Source organism: Cygnus olor, chromosome 2, assembly GCF_009769625.2.
Source record: "Cygnus olor isolate bCygOlo1 chromosome 2, bCygOlo1.pri.v2, whole genome shotgun sequence".
NCBI classification, from domain to species: domain Eukaryota; kingdom Metazoa; phylum Chordata; class Aves; order Anseriformes; family Anatidae; genus Cygnus; species Cygnus olor.
In genome coordinates, this window is record NC_049170.1 from 152,592,503 (window position 1) to 152,606,863 (window position 14,361).

The 14,361-nt window shown below is 41.9% G+C and overlaps 1 protein-coding gene across 21 annotated transcripts in view; it reads left to right on the plus strand.

Moving 5' to 3' along the window:
- The first annotated feature begins 1,420 nt into the window (after positions 1–1,420).
- Positions 1,421–14,361, plus strand: part of PHF20L1 (PHD finger protein 20 like 1) — a 58,879-nt gene continuing 45,938 nt past the window's right edge. For 4 of the 21 annotated variants that reach the window (XM_040547262.1, XM_040547260.1, XM_040547254.1 and 1 more), the window contains exons 1-5: positions 1,468–1,686; positions 2,803–2,908; positions 11,762–11,933; positions 12,086–12,170; positions 12,973–13,061. In XM_040547262.1, the coding sequence (XP_040403196.1) occupies positions 2,826–2,908; positions 11,762–11,933; positions 12,086–12,170; positions 12,973–13,061 (429 nt within the window). In that variant the 5' untranslated portion in view covers positions 1,468–1,686; positions 2,803–2,825. The other 17 variants (XM_040547268.1, XM_040547263.1, XM_040547259.1 and 14 more) reach the window with 8 other exon arrangements.

The window sequence follows — 14,361 nt, forward strand, 5'->3', positions numbered from 1 at the left end:
CACCAACAGGTATGTGATGATGCTAATTTTGCCATTGCAACAAGCCCCAAAGAAAAGTCCTGGGGGCCACCCAGCTGGAAAGCAGCTCTGTGGAAAAGGACCTGGGAGTCCTGGTGGACACCAAGTTGAACGTGAATCAGCAGTGTGCCCTTGCCACAAAGAAGGCTACAGTATTCTTGACTGCAATAGGCAAAGTATCGCCAACAGGTCAGGAAAGGTGATCCTTCTGCTCTGCTCAGCACTGGTGAAGTTGCAGCTGGAGTGCTGTGTCCAGTTCTGGGCCTCCCAGTACAAGAGAAACATGGACGTATCAGAAGGAGTCCAACAGAGGGCCACCAGGATGATGAAGAGACTTGAGCACATCTCCTACATGGAGATGCTGTGAGAGCAGGGACTGCTCAGCCACGAGAAGAGAAGGCTTGGAGGGGAACTTATCAATGTGTACAAATACCTGAAGGGAAGGTGCGAAGTAGATGGAGCCAGGCTCTTTCCAGTGGTGCCCAGTGCCAGGACAAGAGGCAGTGGGCACAAACTGGCACACAGGAGGCTCCCTGCAAACACCAGGCAGCACTTCTGTGCTGTGTGGGTGACGGAGCGCTGGCACTGGCTGCCCAGAGAGGCTGTGGAGTCTGCATCCCTGGAGATCTTCAAAACCCGCTTAGACATGGGCCTAGGTGACCTGCTTTGGGTAGCCCTGGTTGTGTAGGGGGTTGGAACAGATGGACCCCAGAGGGCCCTGCCAGCCTCAGTCGTTCTGCCATTCTGTGATCCCAGAGCAGAGGAGGAAGGTGGAACTGCTGATTTGTCTCCCCTGGATGGTTCCGGGAGCACTGGGGCAGCACCAACACAGGACACAAACACCAGGCATGCCCCAGGGCCGGTGCTTTTATCAGCGGCCTCCCAGGAAAAGCAAAACAAATTGATAAGCAGCACAGCACCGGCTGACAGGAGCCTCCGAGCAGCCCTGCAGTTTAACACACACCACGAAAGTCAGAGACTAAGTCAGTGCTGCGACCAGCGTTAGCAAGAACAACTTTATTGGGTATAAATCCAGCTTTATTGGGTAAAAATCCAGCTTTATTGGGTATAAATCCAGCCAGGCAGGCTCCAATGTGCCACCGCCTCGAGCCTCCCCAGCCTCACGGTGGGCGTTGTGGTGGGTTGGTGCCATCAGCAGCCAAGCACCCACCCCAGTGGGTCGGGGAGAGAGAAAAAAGGTAAAAAGTTGGACGAAAAAAGGCAAAAAGGGGGGGAGGAAAATGTGAAGAAGGAGAGCAAGACTACAGCCTCAACCCCCAGCCTCCCCCCGCTGCCTCCTTTCAAGGAGGGAGGGAGCAGCGAGCTGTCAATCACCGCGCCCCCCTCCGCGCATGCGCGCGGCTCCTTCCCTTTGTCTCCCTCCCTCCCTCCTCATCACGCGGCGGTGGCTGTTCCTCGATCACGTGCCGGGGGTAGGGGGGGTGCAGATGGCGGCGCCCAGGCGAGCTTCGCGGTGCCGTCGCGGAGCGGTGACGCGGCGGCGGGGCGCGGGGAGGATGGGGCTGGGGCCGTGAGGGAGGCAGAGGAGGGCGGGAGGGCGAGGGAGAGGGCGGCTGTCGCCGCTGCTCCGGACACCTCAGCGGGGGGCGAGGCCTGAGGGGGACGGCGCCGGAGCCCCGCCGGCTGCCTCGGGGCTCGGAGGAGGCGGTAAGGAGGGAGGGGGGGGCGCAGGGCTCCTGCGGGCCCCTCACGGCGGCCCTTCCCTTCCCTTCCCTTCCCTTCCCTTCCCTTCCCTTCCCTTCCCTTCCCTTCCCTTCCCTTCCCTTCCCTTCCCTTCCCTTCCCTTCCCTTCCCTTCCCTTCCCTTCCCTTCCCTTCCCTCAGCCCTCTCCATCCCCGGCCCGCCCTGCCGAGCCCCCTTTGTGCCTGCAGCGGCAGGAATCCCCCTCCCCCGGGTCCCTCTGCTGAGGGGGGAGCTCAGGGCTGCGGGCCCGGAGCTGCTTCTCTGCAGGGGGATCCGGCCCTGCAGGCTGGCAGCCCTCAGGAGGCTGCCTCCCCGTCTGCTGCTCTGTGGTAATAAGTAATGGGGTGGTAGGGGGTGGAAGGGGCCTTAAAGGTCTTCTAACTCCAGCCCCCTGACATGGGCAGGGATGCCACACACTAGGGCAGGTTGGCCAAGGCCCTGTCCAGCTTGGTCTTGAAAGCAGTAAGCTCAGGGAGTCACGATAACAACAACAGTAGTTGGGCAGAAAAATGTTTCCTAACAGTGACAGAATTGTCAGAAATAGTAAAAAGCAGTTGCGAGGGAAACTTATGTAGTGGTAAGGACGACACTTAAGATTGCATAAAAAGGTTGAAGATAGCTTCCCCCCCCACCCCTTTTTTTCCTCTTTTATTTTTGTTTTTGTGACTTTTGTCTTTTTGGCCATGTTTATCTTTTCATTTACGTTCCCCGTAAACTGTTTGTTTGTTTTTGTCATTTTCCACACAGACTCTATGTAACTGATAAGCTCCAAGAAACACAGCAAGAAATTACAGTGTAGTACGATTTCAGAGATGGACAAAAGTATTATTATTGTTTTTTTTAAGTTAGACTAAAGGTTGATGATTGTTTTTAGGGGAGGGGAAAAATCTGAATAAAAACGTTCATTTTTTCAGTGCCTTCTTTTGTACTTGATTACACTTCTGAAAACCAAGTGAGTTAATGGAAACTCCGGATGCAAATTTCACATCTGTTTCCAACTTCTGCCATGTGTTTGTTGTCAGTGACATATTTTAGACAACAATACGTACTTTAATATGATTATTTTTTTTCCCTCCAAAGGTAGTGAAAAAGAAAGTATCAAGATGAGTAAAAAGCCTCCAAATCGTCCTGGAATCACATTTGAGATTGGTGCTCGTTTGGAGGCACTGGACTATTTACAAAAATGGTATGGAAGATCTTGCACAGTATTTGTTAAGAGGAAAATTTTGTTAATGTTGTATATTTTAATGCTTAACTAACTGGTACACCTATTAACTGCCTGTTTCGCATATGAACTTTATGACTGTCCGGATGTTGTTTAGAACTACTAGGCTTTAGGAAAATCTCTCTCTTCAGAAATCAAACAAAACTTTTCTGTGTTTTTTTAGCTTGTTTTTCGTTGCTCATGCAGCCACAGTAATCATAGAGCATTTCCAGCGTAGCATGGAATGTCGGGGTTGTGCACAAGGTGATCCCATGTGTTAACGTGGCAAACTTCTATCACTAAAGACTTCCTTTGTTTTAAGTTTGAAGGCATGCAAGTGAATTTTCATGTTCAGTTATTGTACTTCATATAAACGAAAAAATGAAAACATCCTTAAACAGAGTTCATGGAACAGGTAAAGTATGATTGTATTTGTATTAGTCAGCCAGAGGAATAACGTGCTTAGAACTGAGCCTCTCTGAGCCTCTGCACCATCCAGGCATTTTGTAAAAGTCAAGAGTATAAAATGGAAATGTAGGGCACACAATAGTGGGGCACAAGGACCCCACTACACGGCATATGTATTGTCAAAGGAGTCCTTCTTTTGAAAGACAAATTCTTAGCCAAACTTTACTTAATGCAAGTTTCATGACATGCTGGACATTCTATTTCAGTCTGAAAAAAAAAAACCCCTCTGGTTTGGTTAAAGTTAATGACACTGGGAGTTGATACAGAAGTTTTTTGTTAGCTGCTGTCAATGACTGATTAGTGCTAGGAGATGTAAGAGCCTGTCCCTACTTCTCTGATGAAAAGATTTTGGAGAACTGAGGATTCTCATGTTCATGTAAATATCTGATCCTGCTAACTCCGAAGTATGTGACAGACAAGTCTGTGTATTATTTACACGTTTAACCCAACTTTTTTATACAGAGCATATAACTACTGGCGTAAATGTTTATTTGTAGGGCTTTAATTACAGCAGAAGCGTTTGTTTTACTAAGCAGTTTCTAAAGGAAAATATGGTGTAAAGAACAGTTCTTGTTCTTATTTGTTGCTGTAGAGAGGGTTTTCAAATGACTGATTCTTTAACTGAATGCCAAGATCAGGAAACTATCTGAATAGTGCTATAGAAACAATATAACTTTATTAGATCCTTTTTTAAAATCTGCTGTGACAAAAGTAACTGGCTAGTATAACAAGATAACAAAAGTTACTGAAGTAAAAATATTGAAAAATGGAAGTAGAAATAGCTTCAGAAGAAGTAGAAATAGCTTCAGCTTGATTGTATCAATGGTAGATGCTGAATATCCCCAGCCTATAGTTTGTATCAGATCTGTCCGGCCCTTCCGCAAGGGAGGGTGGGTCACAAGTCAGTTCTGGAGTACTTTTGTGCATGGTTTGCATGGCCATGTGGCAGACCTGTGGCAAACAGCTGAGTGCTTGCTATTTTCAGGCAGAGTAGGATTTATTCTGAACTTTCTAGGAACTGATTTGCCATCTGGACCGGTAGGTAGGCAGGCCAAGTTTTGTGTGTGTGTAAACATCTGTGATGCCATGGGAGCAGGAAGTTAATATTAATTTTTTGCAGTTACAGTAGCAATTAAAACAGGGCTCTTTGTCAACTGAAATAATATTCACGCACATAACCAAAGAGCTTGTTAGAGAAGGCTTACTGTCGTGTTGTTATTAGGGTGACACACTCTTAGCTGTTTAACTGTTGCATAAGGGGGTGGTGGATGTTTTTTTAAATCCTTTCTATATATAAGCTGTATGCAGTCCCCTCATCTGCATGCAGAAATAGAACATACTCCAAAGAAAACAAAGTTGCTTGGCTTATATGAAATCAATGTGTTTTTTTTTAACAAAACAAAAAAATGAAGAGCAATAATATAGCTTAGCTCGTTCTTCTTTGTACAAGCAGCAAAGTGAGGAAAAACACTTGCTCAAAAATAGCGTATAAAAGGGGTTTCATTCTTTTCATTTTTCTGAAAGCCTTCTGTCATGTAAAGACCTGATGTTCATAATAATAAATTTTAAACGTTAATCAAGAAATGCCTCTAGAGGAGCAGAATTAGTAAAGTTCTGCTGTATGAATTTTGCTTTCTGAGACATTTCTGTAGGTTGTAAATTTTAGGAGTTGAAATTTACCTCATGAAATCCAGTGTTGTGCTTGAATTCCTTAAATTTTGGAGATGATCTTGTGTACCTGGACTATTTATTGCTTAAAAAAAAAAGGCACCTTTAAATGAGGAAGTGTTTGGGTCACCAATGTCATTTGGCATATGCAAGTACCAAGCAGGGGAAAGCGTGGGGAAAAATCAGCAAAGGCAGACTGTCAGTGAGCGTGTTTGGTTTTTGGTTTTGGAGGTAACTGCAGTAGCTTCCTTAGAAACCAAAAAACACGGTATGCTGTTGCAGGGGAGGTCACCTGAGATAATGAATTTGTACCGCTTGTTAAATTTGGATTTGGTAAAGCAAGCTCTGAAATGCAGCTCTAAACAAAATCCATGTGAGCATCTGTCAGCAAGTAGTAAGTGAGATGGAATTGAGTGTCAATAGAAAGTTATTAGATAGAGTCAGGATAATCAGAGACCTGGAGGATAAGACCTGTGAGGAGAAGGTGAGGAACATGGGCATGCTCCGCTTGGAGAATAGAAGGCTTCAGGAGACCCACCGCCAGCCTTTCTGTACCTACACAGATGATCAAGAAGACTTAGCCAAGCTCTGCCATAGCAGGTGGTGAGAAGACAAGAGACAACTCTCATTTCAAGTTTCAGCCTAGGTACAAGGAAATATTTTTCACCCATGAGGTCATTCAGGCAGTGGAGTAGGTTGCCCAAGGAGCCTGTGGAGTCTTCAGGGGTGGAGGTTTTCAAGGCTGGATAAAACTCTGGGCAACCTGTTGGGATCCTCTAGCTCACCCTGCCTCAGGTGGGTGGTTGGACTGGAGACTTCCTGAGGTTCCTTACAACTTGAATTATCCTACAAACCCATATAAACAGTGACACGTGGGCAAGTGCTCTGCACCTCTCACGGCCAAGACAAACAGGACAGCAGTAAAGCTGCAGCTCTGTATGTTCCCACCTGTGAGAACGGTTCTTAAGCTGTCAACTCCCGTGAGTAGGACACGGTATGTGTAAAGTTGATGTATTTGAAGATAGATCTTTCTTTTTCTTGTGAATTCTGTTGCTCCAGCTCTTTACTGGTTGTCCTGTAAGTGCCAGGTTGAAAAAGTTATTTTTCTGAGACCATAATTTTCATTAATTTCATGTAAAAATCTAAGCTGTAAAGGTAAAGAAGGTGGGATAGGTATGCAGCCCGTACAGCAGATCTGGAGTGGAAACAGCTCACCAAGATAGGTCAGTTATCAGAATAACTGCAATCTGACTTGGTATGTTTCATTATTTCTTTTATTTTTACTTTCCTTTATTTTCTTCCCCCAATATGAAGGCCTTTACCTGTAAAGCTTTGAGAAATCTTATTTTTCAGTCCTTGCTTTGGATTTCAGTTGACTGGGACACCTGAAAGGTCGGGTATTTGAAAGGACTGAAGGCTCTGCTTTGTATTGTCATGACGTAGGCTAGAAGCTGGGGAGGTAGAAATAGGCTTTGCAGACTTTTCAGATGCAGGAAGACTATTTGTGGAGAGGTCAGAATGGAGCATGTTTGCTATTTTATCCTCGATGAGGCAGAAGGAAACACTTTTTATACTGTTATTGTGAAGGCAGGAAGTATGTGTCTGTTTCTAGACTTTCTTTAAGCAATTTAACTTAGGCAAATTGCACAGTATTTTTGCATCCATATTTACGGTACGGAATAACAGTTTTCTCACCTCGCAGGGTAATTTGCTGCTTGTTGGTCACTTTTGAAGGGTCAAAAGGAAGATGATAGAAAAATGAAAACCACTGCCCTTGTGGCCATTGATGCGTTGGATGGATTGGAAAAAATGAAAATTTTTATACTGTCAGGAAATGAAAACTGGGAGTTTTCCCATCATTTTTTCATATTTGAATATTGGAGTGTTATTGTTTTCTTTCCTGTGCTTCATAATATAAGTTTTGTAAGCCATATAATTTTTACAGCTTTACAGAAATGTTAAGTAATTCCTGCAAGGTGGAATCTCTGGAACCTGAGCCTGGAGAGCATGCAACATATAAACTGTGCGGAGGTCGTTAGCCGGCAATGGTTTTCCTGCTCTGTCTTTAAAAAATGAGAACAAAAATAATTGGATGAAACTTTATTCAGGATTATGAAATGCTACTTCCAGCATGCTTGCACGCTATTTTAAAAAACAACCAACCAACAAGCCTTGCAGGTTATTCCTTACCACAGGAGCAACGCTTTGATTAATGAACTGGAGTGTGGTGCTGGTTTTCCTGTAAAAATAAAGACCACCTTCTCAATATTTTAGAGTGTGTTTTGCAATTCAATTGCACTCTTACAGTTTGTTCTGGATGAATTTTGGCAAATGTGCCCCGTATATCAAATTCATTCCGATCCCTCGGTGTGGAGTACTTGCTTTAAAAACCTGGTATTGAAAATGTTGCTGCCATTTTATCTCTTATGGGCAGGAAACACGTACTTGCCTTTGAAACACTTGTATAATTTGGGAGTTTATTTTTTTCATTAAACGTACAAAAGCTGTGACACGGAAGACTTTCTGTGCAACATAAAACGTGCAATAGTAAATTCTGTAATATGTATGCTCTTGTTTTTTCCACTATGGGATCAGCATTGTGAAATATTACTGTTTATACACACGCGTGGCACATTGTGTGGCTAAATTTAGTGAATATCAAGGATAGTGTCTTGTTGCTAAATCCATGCGAAGTTATTTTTGGTTTGCCTAATGACCAATCGTACATAGCTTGAGTAGTTCAGAGATTTGCTAAATCTTCCATCTCTGAGGGCTGGAGTTGAATGCAGGTTTTAGATTTATTCAGCTTGAAACCACTAATCGTGGCCAGCAGGGTGAGGGGGGGATTCTCCTCCTGTGTTCTGCTCTTGTGAGACCCCACCTGGAGCCCTGCATTCAGCTGTGGGGTCCCCAGCACCAGAAGGACATGGACATACTAGAATGAGTCCAGAGCACAAGGATGCTCAGGGGACTGGAGCACCTTTCCTGTGAAGACAGGCTGAGGGAGTTGGGGTTGTTCAGCCTGGAGAAGAGAAGGCTCCAGGGAGACCTTATAAAAACCTTCCAGTACCTAAAGGGGCCTACAGGAAAGCTGGGGAGGGACTCTTTGTCAGGGGGTGTAGGGGTAGGACAAGGGGGAATGGCTTTAAACTAAAAAGAATGGAGATTTAGATTAGATATAAGGAGGAAATTCTTCACTCAGAGGGTGGTGAGGCACTGGCACAGGTTGCCCAGAGAAGCTGTGGATGCCGCATTCCTGGAGGTGTTCAAGACCAGGCTGGATGGGGCTTTGGGCAGCCTGGGCTGGTGGGGGGTGTCCCTGCCCGTGTCAGGAGGTTGGAACAGAATGATCTTTAAGGTCTCTTCCAACCCAAACCATTCTATGATCCTATGATCCTAGCATACATTGAAGAAGCATAAATTATTGGAATAAAGTCACCATGTGATAGTATGATTATGAGAAGTTTCAGCTCTGTAAAACCAGTATTGTGGACTTAAGTGCAAAGCTGAGTTTTTTAGAAGTCTTTGTTAGGAAAAATTATATTTCTTAAAGGTGAACAGACGTGGTGCTGGATTTCCTCTGCTGAGCGATCTCTAATGAGACTTCATATTTTGCATCCTTTCTTTTATTAACTGATGCTAGCTTGTTCTCTTTTTCTTTTACCTCCTTGTCCCTCCAATATATTAATGTTTTGATGCTTGGCTTGCTGAATTTTCCTTAAAACTATCTTCAGTCTTATATATTTGTCTCTAAGCTATATTCTGTGTTTTACTTCTCCCCTCATACTCCGTTTTCTCTTTCCAGGACAGTATACAATATTATGCTTGTTTTTCCTCTCTGTTTTCATTTACACACGGTGCTTGGGGTGGCATTTCTACTGCTGATGAACAGTTAAACTTAGTGGCCATACAAAAAATATGGCAGTAGAAATGCTGTAGCACAGTGCCATAATGGAATTATTACTGTGTAGATGCCTAGAAAAAGGAGAATTCTGACTTTCAGCTGATGGTCCCTGAATTTCATAAAATAACCATAGTTTTGCATCCCCTTCTTGCTGGCATTTGGTAAACATGAGATTTTGGACTGTAGAGAGAGAGCAGAGCGGCAGTGTTATGTCTGCTGTGTCACTGCTGCGGCTTCAGGGCTTGTGTGCTTCAGCTCTTGTATTTGATCCCTACAAAGGGAGCTCCCTGTCCTCTTTTCCAGGGTTTTTCCTTCCTTCAATCTACTAAATACTTCCTATATCATCTTTTACTTCTGTGCTGAACTATTTCAGGTAACATTGTTACTCATACATTTCTTGTGATAACTATCAATTGACTTGACAAAATTACAGAGCCAGGCTCTTTCTAGTGGAGCCCAGTGCCAGGACAGGAGGCAGTGGGTGCAAACTGGCACACAGGAGGCTCCCGCTGAACTCCAGACAGCACTTCTGTGCTGTGTGGGTGACAGAGTGCTGGCACAGGTTGCCCAGGGAGGTTGTGGGGTCTCCTCCTTGGAGATCTTCGGGAGATGAAAGAATCACCAGAGTCGGGGCTTAGGGAAACTGTCTTGTGGTTAGCTTTGAAAATGGCTTCAAGAAGAGAAAAGTTAAACCAGAATGCTAGTTTATCATAATGAAGTTCCTTAAACCCTAACAGCATCCTATTTTGACCTATGGGTTTTGCTTTCTGCTTTGATAAAACGTGTTACCAGTTTCACGGCTCTTTTTTGTTGTCAACCTACTTCGTAGGTGAAAGGAGGCTGATCACGTTGCTCCTCTGAAAGACATCCACTGGAATTCTTCTCTTATCAGTGAAAAGATTTTTCTTAGTGGGGTGGGAAATGAGTCTGAAGTTTAAAGCTAAGATCTTGGTGATGGTTTTTTTTTTTTAAGCAAAACTTAGTTAGGAGCTTGGAGAAATGGCTCTGAAAATATTTTGCATTTCTGAAATGTGTGGATGAGACAGATGCAACGAGATGTTTGACAGTCCATGCATTCTGATCTGAGAGTAAGATGTAGCTGAAGTAGTTGCAGTGACAACCTAGAAAATCAGTTTTCTTCTTTCTGCTACTTTGAGAAGTTTATATGTTGGGAAGCTGTATGTATCAGTGCAGCTGAGAAAGCAGGACTGGAGAAATGAGTAGGCTGAAGGAGCAAATTGAGTTTGACACGCATTAACTGCCCTTTCCCTTGTAGTTACCAGGAAAGAAGGAAAGTCTGGACTTTCTGAAAATGTCTATATTTTAATTGGAACATAGTGTTAAACATTCCTTTATCAGCATCCTTAGTATTTAGGAGAGGAAATATTTGAAATGGAAAATGTTGACAGGGTTCCTGTATCTGTCAGATGCGTTTCTGGCTAATGGAATGTGCAGTAGCGCTGGAAATTGGTTGCTCAAGCTCTGCCCTTTTATTATTGCTCAACAGCAGCATTTTGTTTGGAAAAACAGGTTGCATCTTAATGAAAGTGGAAGGCAGCTGTCCTTTTGCCGTGGCCTTTCTTTTCAATGCATTTTTTATTACCTTTAGGCAATCCATAACTTCCTCTATTCTACTATTTTATTTGCTGTTTGAACACCAGAAATTGTTTCTCGTTTTGTTGTGGTACCCAGAATATAAATTCTGGAGAAAATTTGATAAACTAATTCATTTTCTTTCAGCAGATTCTTTGCACTTTTGAATCTTTTTCGATATTCTTGTTAAGGGTAGGAGGATCTGAATTCTGCCTCATTCCAGTTTTCTCTTCATTTCACAGTGGAAGTAAGGGAATCTAATGATTTTTTGGTGGGGAAAATGTAATAACAGTTTGTGACTTGCTGTCCTACTACAGCTTTATTAAATAAATCACTTTGAAACAGAAATGGACAGAACAGTAGTTGACGAAGTTAGACAAATTCACCGCCATTTTTTCCTTAAAATGTAATCTCAAATTTGATGGTTCCTGAATTACAAGGTTGTTACAATCCAGGTTGCATCTTTGTCATGCCCCAAATTAGATGCTTAAGACTTGCAACTCAGCCCTGGTAAGTTCTGCTGAGCACATACCATCTTTGCTGAGAGTAAGATCCATACCTCAACTGACATACTTATTTTAATGTATGCACAGTTGCAGAGAGATGACTACTAAAACATAGTTGATGTGAATCAAATTTAATGGCAGCAATCACTGAAGGTGATCTGCAAATTAATAAGTAGCTTACATTAGGTAAGAATGTTCTGTTGACCTCTGGGTTTGATTAGTTGCTCAGATTTGTCTGAAATCAATCAGATAGTTTAATGAAGCACTTCATATGTTAAAAGCAATGCACGTACTCTTCAAAGAATTTTATGTCCTACCTATCCCCAAGTTAACAAAAACTGTTACAGGCTTTTGCTTCAAATAAACACAAGTAATAAAACATAAACTGCTAATGCCCACTTCAGTCAGTCTTGGTGTGGGTGCTCAGGTTTACATCTGTGTATAATCACCTGTGATAAAGCTGATGACATCACTAATGTGTGTAGATGACTCTTAAACTGATAGTAGGATGGCATGTAGCTTAGTATCTTGATCTTTTTCAGGCTTGGAGATTTCCCAGTACAAGGTGTTAGTATGACTTCTTGGATGGTCATGTAAGCACTGATGTATGCAAAAAGAAAAATAAATGAGGAAAACAAAAACCAACCAAACCTGGAAAAAACTTCTGAATTTACCAGTGTACGTTTGTTGTTCAAGGTATCCATCTCGTATAGAGAAGATAGATTATGAGGAGGGGAAGATGTTGGTCCATTTTGAACGTTGGAGTCATCGCTACGATGAGTGGATTTACTGGGACAGCAACAGGTTGCGACCCTTGGAGCGACCGGCATTAAGGAAAGAAGGGCTGAAAGATGATGAAGAATTTGTTGTAAGTGGCACATGTATTTTGTTTTTGACTCATTTTGGTAAGCTGTCCTACTTGATTTCCTGCATTAAATCTGTCTAGTGTATAATATTTAAGTCTTTTTTGGAAAAAATCTAAAGGTTCAAAATATTAATAACAACGTTTGTTTAAAATAGGATTTTAAACCTGGAGAAGAAGTCCTAGCTCGTTGGACAGACTGTCGATATTACCCAGCAAAGATTGAAGCAATTAATAAAGAGGGTATGTATTCATTTGTGGTCCATTGGTAAGGACCGTTTGCATATGCTATGCTATTGCTGTGGTCAACTTAAAAACAAAACAAACAAAACAAAACACAAAATCAACAATCAAAAGGCATGCATGTAAAGTTTTCCTCACTGCCTCAATATTCTGGTGAAAATGTTTCTGTTCTGTCAAATGTAATATGTTCGTCTTTTATCTATCTGAGATTGGAATATTTATCCTGGAAGATAAAATGCTCAATGCTTGCTCAGTGCTGGGCAGAACATCCTTTGCACAGTGTTATAAATATAGTGTACTTGGTGCTGATTTGGGCTACTCTCAATAGATTTAAATTTTCTTAATTGTTTCAGGAAATGGTCCTTTTAAAGTTCAATTGATGAAGTAAAAATAATGGGAATTGGGAAGTAGAACAAATTAATTCATATGCAGTACTTCTTAATGGGGTAATATCTCTAGTGAACATAAGTAAAAGTCAGATGAGGATTTGATTGTGAATTGATTTTTTTTTTTCCTCAGTGCTGCAGCTTAAATATTACCTGATTCTTTCAATGAATTATGAGCAAAAGTGTTATGTTAGCATAAACGTGGTTGAAAGTGTCTAAGTGGACAAAGAGTGTCAATGTAAAAGCAGAGTTTCATTGGGCTTGTCTTTTATTTTTCTTAAAATTCTTGATTATGCCTGTAGATAACATCTAGTTACCTTTTTCGTATAGCCTGCAAAGTATTTTGATAAAGCTTTCATAGTAATGAGTTGTCTGTTTCTCAACTACTCATAGTGATTCCATCAATCCTCTTCTAGGAACATTCACAGTACAGTTCTATGATGGTGTTATTCGGTGTCTTAAGAGGATGCATATCAAATCTATGCCAGAGGACGCAAAAGGGCAGGTAAGAATATTAGGCACCTTTTTGTTAGGTTTCGTAGTGATTTTTGTATCTTGAGGTAGTAAGAAAGTTGTCTAGCACAACAAGTTTTAGATTAGTATTTATTCTAGGGCCTGTACTGTCTTGCTTCACCATTTTTATGGATGATATCTCAGAGTGTGCTGCTCACATAGTCTTGCCTTTATCTGATATGTCTAGCTGCTGTACACTCCGTTGCTGACTAATCTGTTCCCAGAGTTTTGTCTTGCACGGTTCACAAAAGCAGGGACATCCAGAGACATTCTCCTTTGTCTTGTGGCCTTTCAGGAAAAAGCTTTTACTTGTCAGTAGTTTGTGCTGGTGATTTATTTCTTATTTTTTTTTACTCTCGTTTGCTACAGTGGTAGACTTTTGCCCACATGTTCTTATTAACATGACTGTTTGGTGCTTTTTTTCCCCTGTATCAAAATGTTTAGGGGTTCAAACAGATAAATATTTCTTTATCTCTGAACAGTGCCCTGTCACTGTTGAAGTAGAGATGCTGAGCAGGAGCGGAGGAAGGCTGTGGAGCGGAGGATATGATTCAATAACTAGGCATATCTTTATTCATAAAAGAAAAACAGCATCAAAAACTGATGCATGCTTTCAGTGGAAATGCTATTGGGTTTATCTTGTGTTCTCATCCTTAATGTGAAATTACTCCACTGAAACGATTTGAGATAAAAAAAAAAATGTAGAAAGATTGTTCTTATTTACTTCCAATTTTCTTCAGGATATAACTTTTAACTTGAGGATCAAAATTCAGTATTTCATAATTACTGTTGTAACTATCTGTATTTTGCTCACATGATAAAGGCAGATAGATAATATAATTGGCCTGAAAACGTTTCTGTATTTCTGGCCTACATGTTGCAGGTGGATGTATACTTGAGTTGATCATCTCTACACAGAATATTATAACATTGTGCAAGCAACACTTGCATCATTTAAACTACTTTTCCTTAAAGAGATTAAACTGAAATCCATGGTCGCGCTACCACTGGTTTCTTGCTGTAGTGTTGCAATAACTACTGAAGGTGTGTGTAAATATTTAAAAAAAAAAAAAAAAAGGTTTCAGTATGATAGTAAGTTAGGAAGCTAGAGTATTTCATTTTCCTTCATAAAAAGGCAAACTTGGGTAATGTGGTTGTGACTGAACTAAAACAGTCCTTCTTTGATGGTGATCAAGTCCTTTACTCGATCCTGCGTTTTATCCTAGGAGCCATGTCTAGTCCCAAGTTACTACCACTAGGCATTTTCAGCTTTAAAAAAATTAAAATCAGTT